Below are 9,460 nucleotides of genomic sequence, written 5' to 3'. Positions count from 1 at the left end.
AGGGGCGCCCAGCAGGCCTCGGACTGCAGCGGAGCTCCGCTGCGGGGCCCCGCTCCCCAGCTCTTCGGGAACCTCGCGGCCGGCGTTCGCGTGCTCGCTCATCGATTGGCACTGCCTGACTCCGGGGGCTCCAGGCGCGGAGGACCCGGCCCGGGACTGGGAAAGCCCGGCGGAGCGCGGGGCGGGCACCAAGGCAGGCGGGCCAGGCGATTGCCGATCGCACGGATGAGCGCGGGTCCCGGCTCGCGCTCCGTCTGGCGGGTGGCGGCGCCGGCTAGCCTGTGCGGCGCGAGGCCGGAGTCGCGCTTCCGCCGCCCCCTCGCCTCGCGCCTGGGCGCGCTCGGCCTCCCCGTGTCCCCGGGAGGGCCGCCCCGCGTAGGGCTCTCGCGCCGCCGGGGGTGGGAGCCGGCGCGCTGCTGAGGGAGGGCCGGAGGGAGGGAGCGCGGGCGGCGGCGGCGGCGGCGGCGGCGGCCCCTCCCCTCCCCCTCCCGCCGCCGCGGAGCGCGCAGGGAGCAGCCGGGGGCTCGGTGGCGGCGGCGTCTGGCCCCGGCTCCTCCTCCTCCTCCATCTCCTCCTCGCTCCCTCCATCCGCCGTGGTTATGGCCCGTCGCTGGAGCACAAAAGAGTCTCCGCGGTGGAGGTCTGCGTTGGTCTTGCTGTTCCTCTCCGGAGTGTACGGTGAGTGTCCGCGTCCCTGCGCCCCGCTGACCGAACAAAGCTGGGGCGACCCTGGGCCCCGAGGCCTCCCGGGCCGGGAGAGCCCCCGCCGCCGGCGGGACAAAGAGCCGGCGAGGGGTGGCCGCGCCGAGGGGTGCCCGCACGCGCAGATGCTCCCGCCCGCTGCCCGCCTCCAGCCCCTCGGGGCTGCGCGAGAGGGCTCTGGGCGTCCCGGCGAGGGAGTGCGGGCGCGGGGCGGGCGCGGGGCGGGCGCGGGCGGGGGCGGGGCGGGGGCGCGGGCGGACTCCCCGACCCGGGCTCGCCGGCCCCTGCGCGGTCCTCGCACACACAGATGTGCGGCTGCGAGGAGGGGGCGGAGGTCGCCCTCGCCGCGGTCGGGACGGTCCTGCCACCCCCGACCCTTCCGGGGTCAGGAAGTTCTCGCCCCAGTGAAATTCCCACCGCGCCAACCCCCATCTCCCCCACTCCCTGCGAAAGCCGCCTGCTGCTCTCTTCCCACTTGGAGGCCGAGGCTCTGCTGAGCCCGGGCGTGCTGGATCCTGTCCCTTCCCCAGAAGCAGCACGCGGGAGAAGGCCAGAGAATAGTTTCCAGCCCCACCTCAGACTCTCCCGTAGGGTGTACGTGTCTGCCCCGACTCCTAGTTCATTTGTCATTTCATCCGTCATTGGCCGCGGATGTTGTCACTGTTGCTTCATTCCAGTCTGTGGATTGCGTTGCACATACTCCTTTGAGGCTAAGGGAAAGCTGAAGCCTGTGTGTGAAGACTAAGCTTTATGTTACATCAGAGTCTGAACTAGAGCTAAATGGAATTAATTAGAAAGAGCCTTCATTGCTTGAGACTGGAGTTCCATCCACTTCTGGCTTCATCGTTCTTAGTTTATCAGTGAAACGCATTGAAAAGGTGTTTCGGGGAACGCGGTGAACCTTTACTCTTTAGAATGGCGTTTTTTTATTTCTTCAGGAGGGAATAATGAGAAGCTATCATTCTTTGGTAAATTTCACTTATAAAACGTCCAAGTCGTCTGCCACAAACACTCCTTCCACTGACGGTGTGGTGATGGAGTTAAGGCAACATGTAATTCACCAGCAAGTACTTACCTCTTTTGAAAGCATTTATCTGTGGAATTGAACGATGGTTACTTTTAAGACCTGAGAAATCACAGTAAATGAATTTAACGAACATAACATTTACGGACAACCAAAAAATAGTTTTTCAGTGTGCTTTAAAATGTATTGCTTGCCACCCGACCCGATTAACGTATTATTCTTTTTGTTTGGGGTGGAGAAAGGTTTGATCCACATTCGATGTGGTAATTGCCTGTGGTGTGCTTCTGTGTGATCAGAAAACCCTGTGCATGACTTTTGTGTGTCAGTTGCATCAAGTCGTTGTGATCCCTACTTGCCTGATGACTTGTGGGTTTGGGTCTACACCAGAGATCAATAAGCTATTTTGTTGTTTATTCTAGCCTGAAGGTGGGTATAGTTCTGCTCTAGGTTTGGTGTAATCGCTCAGAAGAAAGAAGAAAGCAGAAAGGCATCTTTAGTCTAGGGTGATTAGAAGTGACCTGCTTTGTCCTCTACTATAGTCAGAATTTAATCTTAGTGTGATGTCTGATCAGAATGGGTAAATAAATGAGCTCTTTTAGCTCTTTCATTAAAACCTGTGTCATTAGTGTTTGAACTAGAAGTCTTTTTGCCTCCAGGGATAAGAGGCTGTGAACCCTGTAATTTGTCTTGGTACATTCTTTTGTACTTGTACACAAAACGACTTTCTGGTAGGTGCTTATCAAAGATTTATCTTTTTGGAATTTGTGTTCAGTGAGGAATTGTTAGTAGGCAAAGAATGAAACTCCTTTTCCAACAGTGTGGGACCATGTTATAAAACTAGCAAGTAATTGTGCCAGCGTTGATGTCTCAAACCACAGCAAGTTTCAAAGTATAAGAAAAAAGGAGGTAGTGAGCCAGGCAGAACATTAAACTATGTGAGCAGAGATTAAAGGTACCCTTCACCCTGCAACTGGGGAAATTCTCTTTATAGCTGCACTTTTGTCCTCTTCTGTCTCTCCAGCCATATGTGGGTTTATATGAGGCGGGGGGGAAGAAAGCTTTAACAATAATACTAATATGGGGGGATGTGCTTCTATAACAGTAGTGGGGTTCGTTTAACTTGAATATGCACTAGTTGTGAGGAATAGTGGATGCATCCAGAGAAATATCCATCACTGCGGGTCTTTAGAACAGATATGATCTGGGATTTAAGAGACTGTCCTTTCCTTATGCATCAAAAAGTGTTTTGTTTTTTAAAGATTTATTTATTTATTTATTTATTTATTCATGACAGAGAGAGAGTGAGGCAGAGACAGACACAGGCAGAGAGAGAAGAAGCAGGCTCCATGCAGGGAGCCCGATGTGGGACTCGATCCTGGGCCTCTGGGATCACTCCCTGGCCGAAGGCAGACCTTCAACTGCTGAGCCACCCAGGTGTCCCTGTTATTTTTATTTTTATTTTTTTAAAGTGGCTTCAAAAATAATTAGAAATCCTTCTTAAAACAACTGAGTGTTCAGGGTCTCCTAGGTGGCTTAGTCAGTTAAGCTTCAGACTCTTGATTTCAGCTCAGGTTATGATCTCAGGGTTGGGGCATCAAGCCTCACGTTGTGGTCTGTGCTCAGGGAAGAGTCTACTTGTCCCTCTCCTTCTGCCCCCCCCCCCCCAACCACCACCCTACCCCTACCCCGCCCCCACCCTCGCCACCACCCAGGCTTGGACATGGGTGCCTGTGTGCACATGCATGCGCTCTCCCTCTCTCTCTCTGTCTCAAATAAATTAAATTAAAAAACAACTGAGTGTTCATAGTAACCCTTAGCATAGACTCAGTGGAAAAAAACAGGTTGGCCAATATTTAGGCAGTTCTAAGTCTTTACAGAATGAGTCTTATCCATTAATGGCAATATTAAATGGCTCCAAGGTGCATTTTGAATCTTTGAAACATTTCATACATCTTTTTAAAAGATTCTGTTTATTTTGGTGTTTATTCTCTTCATATGGCCATTTTAGTGGTCTATGTATGTGACTATTAAATTTGAGCATTTTAGAGGAATAGTGTGACTTACACTTCCATGTTACTTTTCTGAATGTTAAAGCTTTATTTGAAACGCTAAATTGTGATAGGAAATATAGTTAATGTTTTCTAGAAGTAGTTATTTAAAAACCAATAATTATCGGGCAGCCCCCGTGGCGCAGCAGTTTAGCGCCGCCTGCAGCCTGGGGTGTGATCCTGGAGACCCGGGATCGAGTCTCACGTCAGGCTCCCTGCATGGAGCCTGCTTCTCCCTCTGCCTGTGTCTCTGCCTCTCTCTCTCTCTCTCTGTCTCTGTCTCTGTGTCTGTCTCTATGAATAAATAAGATAAAAAATCTTACAAAAAAATAAAAATAAATAAAAACCAATAATTATCTTTAGAGAGCTGCTGTATCTTATTAGCTATTGTAACTATTGCCTAAGAGTTAGAAAGTAAAAGTTGACCTCTGCTTCTGGAAGTTTGAAGGGATAAAAACATTAGTGGGAGTGACTGTGAGCTTTGCTGGGCATTGTTTTAGGCGTACTGTAAGAGAAGGTGTTTCTTCGGATCTCACATAAAGATGTCTGGCTTTTGCAAGTGCATGGAGGTTTCCAAAACTGTCTCCTAGTTAACAGAAGCTGTTGGTTGGCTCATCTCCCAAGCCATAATTTGGTAATCGTAATGGTTCCATTGCTTTATCCTTTTCCACTTCTGTTTGTGTCCCAGATCACTGCTTTCTAACTTTTTTTGTTTTTAACTGAAACCCAACCTTAAAATACATTTTATGTTACTCCCTGTATACAGAACAAAACAAAGATTGTGAAATAATACTCTTACTACTTGTGATGCACTCCAACATGTTATCTTCTATTTATCCCCCATTCTCTCACCCTTCCTTTCTTCGTTTGCTGGTTGAACTCATTAATTTTGGACCTAGATTGAAATTCTTAGTTTGAAAAATACAGCCCTAGATGAGACCTTAACATGTAATTTCAAATGTTTGTGATATTTGTAGATCATTTTACAATAGCCTTGGAGAGTTGCAGATGGTTAGTTTCTGGCTACTTACTGCCAGAGCATTTGATAGCAGTAAGAACTCTTCCTGGCATCCACTGACTGTCCTGTGATAAAATTCTTCTTTAAACTGGTTTTCAGCTAATTATAGTCAAAAGTCTTTGCTATACATAGTACTGTTCTAGAGGTTGTAGTAACATAAAATATTCTCTTTATCCTTGCATTTTATATATAATGGGTAAGTATTTTCTCATGAATTTTATGGAACATTCAGTAGCATTTTATAAATTTCCAGTTTAAGGATAGACTAGAAGTTCCAATTTTAGAAAGGTTGTAGAAATAACTGGAACATGAGAAAAAAAAAATCTAAACCAGATTCCAATTACTTCTAAAAAAAGTCAAGCTTGATTACATAAAATATGTTGAATAAAACTGAATTAATTGCTTAACATAAACCCTTCCTTGGGTTTAGAATCTAAATTATCCTGGGGAGAATATGAAGGTACACAGCACATTCCATAAAATTCTAAATGGTTATCAGACCATTTAGACCATCAGTATTTAAATGACTACTTTCTGAGGCTAGCCATATTCTAAGAATATGGAAGAGATTTGAATGATATATGGTAAATGATTTAGAAGATTCCTAGAAAGTAAAATCTCTGACAAAAACATAAAAGTGATGTCAGGCTGAAAAGTGAGCAGCAGTTAGAGAATGGAAAGAAAAGACTTGACTTTTGTGGTTAGACGATTTAAAGCTTATCAAGAAATTAAGGGAACGGTGAAACCTTTTTGTGTTTCTGATCTGAGGTGTTTTTGTAGTTGAGATTTTTTTCTTTCTTTTTTTTTCTTACCTTTTATCAATGCCATTATGGTTTAAAGAATGAAAAGTAAAAATGAGGTAAGTAAATATAGGTGAGATTTATATAGATTTAAGCAAATGGAAAATGTTTTTATTTCATAATGGGTTTAGGCTTTTTCTTGCTGCAAGTCTTTATAGGTAAATGAAGATTGTTCTAAACTTGGGAATTGAAGTTGAGTTAATCTCTAATTTCTAAAGTTACCTTTCCCTCCAGTTTCTTCTCTTTTTCTCCTTACTCTCCCCACCCCCACTGGTTTTGGGAGGAGTAAGTGACAGATGTACACTACTTATTCCCATTTTCTAAAGCATAGGATTAGATCCTGTAAATACAAGTTACTAGTCTGTCTGTTCAAATACATGTCATCAGTGTTTTTATGTATATGTGACAATAGGTGCGTGTATAGACCTATCTCTTTATTTTTAGTTTCAGTACTGAATTGGGTTAAAGAATTCTCACTGTTGGAGCTATAGAAGGAAGGGAAGGAGACTAACATTTATTATATTAAGTTTGTAACATTTATTAAATTAAGTTCAGATACTGTGCTTGGTCTTTATTCATTGCCATTTAATCTTCAGTAGGTCTCATTTAGCAATCCTATAAGGTATTGGTCTCTCTTCTATGGAAGAGAAAATTGAAGCTCAGAAAGGTTGTGGCTTATCTAAAATCAAACCACTAGGAAGTAGTAGACTACGCCAGATTGCAGCCTCATCCTGTCTCTTCACTCATCATTCAGTTAGCAAGTGTTCATTGAGCACTTGCTTTTATCTGGTACTGTGTAAGACACAACAGCCTGATGAACATAGTTTCTGCTCTCATAAGGTTGATAGTCTAGTAAATAAGCTATAATATGAAACTCATAAGGGGCAGAGATAGTAATAGACACAGTGTAATTAGAAGACTTCTTTGTCTAGTTGTTTGTGAGACCTCAAGGGTGGCTGACCATATTATGATTGGGAAAAGAGCCTTGTACTTGGGAAATACCTGTGAAAGACCCAGAATCAGGAAAGTGCTGATGTGGAAGAACTGGTGTCACAGGTAAATGAATAAAAGCAATGTACTGGAGCACAGTGATCATAAGGGAGAGTGGCAAGGTGAGCTTAGAATCAGGCAGGAACTCAGGGCTTTGGAAACCATGGTAAAGAGTTTGGGTTACTTAAGTGTAACTATAGAAAAGGTTTAAGTGGACATAATAAGATTTATGGTTTTAAAAACAGTCACTTTTGTCCACAGTGTGGAGGATTGTTGTGAAGTAGACAAGAGTAGATACGGGATGATCAGGTTTTGCCTGTGCTCCCAGTGAGAGGCGCAGGATCTTGGACTAAGGTAGTAACAGTACAGATAGGAGAGTATGGATTGCCTTTTTGATAGGAAAAGAAAAGGATACTTCTCTCTTGTCACAACAGAGGAGGAGGAAATATTGGTGCCAGTGTACTTAGGTCTTTAAGTTTAAGTTTCAGGGTGGGAAGCTGGAGATTTCCTCTATGACATGGGATCAGATGAGAGTGAATGGGAGGGAGAAAAAGTTGAGGGTGATTGGTTTCCACAATTCAGTAGAGGAGGTTAGACCCTTAGGAAGTTTCTGTTATTTAATCCAGAAAAGAAAAGGCTAAGAACACACAACGCAAGAAGGGATATTGTGGTGAACAGCTGTACAACACATGGCAAGAAGGAATGAGGATTTCAGTTATAAGGGGAGAGGCTTAACAAATGTCCTGCGGAGAACTCAGTTCTAAGGACTATCATTGTTGTCAATGAAATAAGTTATAGAACATAACTTTCTACAGTGTTTTAAGAGTATTTGAGGCAAGAAGCAAAGGGTAGGATAAAAGTTATATTTAAAAGTTTAAGTTAAACTCAGTTCTAAGGACTATCATTGTTGTCAATGAAATAAGTTATAGAACATAACTTTCTACAGTGTTTTAAGAGTATTTGAGGCAAGAAGCAAAGGGTAGGATAAAGTTATATTTTATATTTTTGCCCGAATTAAATGCTTTATATTAAGTGGTCAATTAAAGATTGCTTTGTATCTTAGAAGAGGCAAGGATGTATTGGTAGATTAGAGAATGTCAGAAATTTGGGGGGAAAGTGACCTTTTAATTTTTATTCCCCTGGATTGTTTATTTATGGAAGATACAACTTTAGAAGATCCTGAAACCTCAAAATAAATGAAGCTGACAGAATAGTTTTCTGGTTGACTCTTAAGTATTCAATAACTCAGTGCTCTACTAGGATGAGTTTGGTGAGAAGTGAAATTGCTTTACCACTGAATGAGAGTAACTTGATATCTACCCTTAATTCACTTACATTTCCATTTTTAGAGAAATAGGGAATGGTGCTAATCTTTTAACATTGAATTGATTAAATGGAGCACAGTACCATATTTAGTAGTTGGGATTTACCTTTTAAACATAAATAAGAAAGTAAGCCCTTTCTTATCTGACTTAATTTCACTAATTATTAAAGCATCATTTAGGTTTTACGTTAATAAGCTGGAGAAAAGAGGAATCTTTGGATTGAGTATATTCTGAAATAGAATTCAATTTCTTGAAATTATTAATGCCTGTTCTACTGACACTAGAGCTTTTTACCAAGACTTAGAATACAGAACACCTTTACTAAGAAATGCTTTGCTTGAATTCTGAGTATCCATGGGGTAAGTATAGCAGAAACTGAAATTGAGAGCAGTGATTTTCCTAAGGTTCATATCTCTCTATTGCAGTTCTCTCTTTCTATAGAGACCCATTGTTTTTTTGTCTACATTATTTTAACAGCTCCCAACTAATCTTGACTCTAGTCTTGTTCACATTCAGTCATATACATAGAAGCAGCCAGAGTGGCTTTTCTAAAGTACAGATATCATTATGTAATTTTCTTGCTTAAAACCCAACAGTAGTTTCCTGTTCCTAAAATACAGGCATAACTCACTAGGCCCTCTATGATCAAACTAGTTTTTCCTTTCTTGTCTCTTGTTACTTCTCCTCATCACTCCCATACCGTCCACCATATTTCTGCCATACTAAACATATTTCTCTTGTCTCCTGGCCTTTGCATACTCTGTGCCCTGCCCTCTCTCTGCCTGGCTTTACCTTCCTCCTTTTTTTTTTTTTTTTCTTAAGATTTTTCTTTATTTATTAGAGACAGAGAGAGAGAGAGAGAGAGAGAGAGGCAGAGACACAGGCAGAGGGAGAGCAGGCTCCATGCAGGGAGCCCGACATGGGACTCCATCCTGGGTCTCCAGGATCCTCCTCTGGGCTGAAGGTGGTGCTAAACCACTGAGCCACCGGGGCTGCCTTACCTTCCTTCTTGTATCACTTTCTTCACTAGGCTAACTCTTGCCTGTCCTCTGGTCTGCCTTTAGATGTTACTTCTTTTGGGCAGTCTTCTTAAAAAGGTGCCCTTCTCAGGAGCATCTAAGACTTCTTATATACAGTATTGATATTGGCCTCTTTTACATCTATTTCCCCACGTAGCAGCACTGCCCAGTAGATATATAATGTGAGCCTCAAATACAAATCATATACATAGTTTTAAATTTTCTACTAGCCATATTTAAAAAAAAAGAGAGAGACATGTCATTAATGTCAGTATTTAACTGAACACTGTATATCTAAAATACTATCATTTTGACATGTAATCAATAGAAAATAATTACTGAAATATTCTGTAAAGTTTTTAATATTGAAGTCTTCAAAATCCAGTATAAATTTTATACCTATAGCCCATCTTAATGGACTAACCACATTTCAAATGTTTAATAGACACTTTGGAAAAAAGTCAGTGTCTGTTAAAGTCGAATGTAAACATGCTCTGTGACCTAGCAATTCTACTCCAAGGTATAAACTCAAGA

The 9,460-nt window shown here is 42.9% G+C and overlaps 1 protein-coding gene across 2 annotated transcripts in view; it reads left to right on the top strand.

The window, feature by feature from the left end:
* The first annotated feature begins 460 nt into the window (after positions 1–460).
* LRP12 (LDL receptor related protein 12) overlaps positions 461–9,460 on the top strand; it is a 71,883-nt gene continuing 62,883 nt past the window's right edge. For both annotated transcript variants that reach the window (XM_077846929.1, XM_077846928.1), the window contains exon 1: positions 461–678. In XM_077846929.1, the coding sequence (XP_077703055.1) occupies positions 600–678 (79 nt within the window). In that variant the 5' untranslated portion in view covers positions 461–599. The remainder of the gene's footprint in view (positions 679–9,460) is intronic.

Source organism: Canis aureus, chromosome 14 (genome assembly GCF_053574225.1).
Source record: "Canis aureus isolate CA01 chromosome 14, VMU_Caureus_v.1.0, whole genome shotgun sequence".
NCBI lineage: Eukaryota > Metazoa > Chordata > Mammalia > Carnivora > Canidae > Canis > Canis aureus.
Note: the sequence above shows the minus strand (reverse complement) of the source record. Positions and strands in the feature narration are given on the sequence as shown.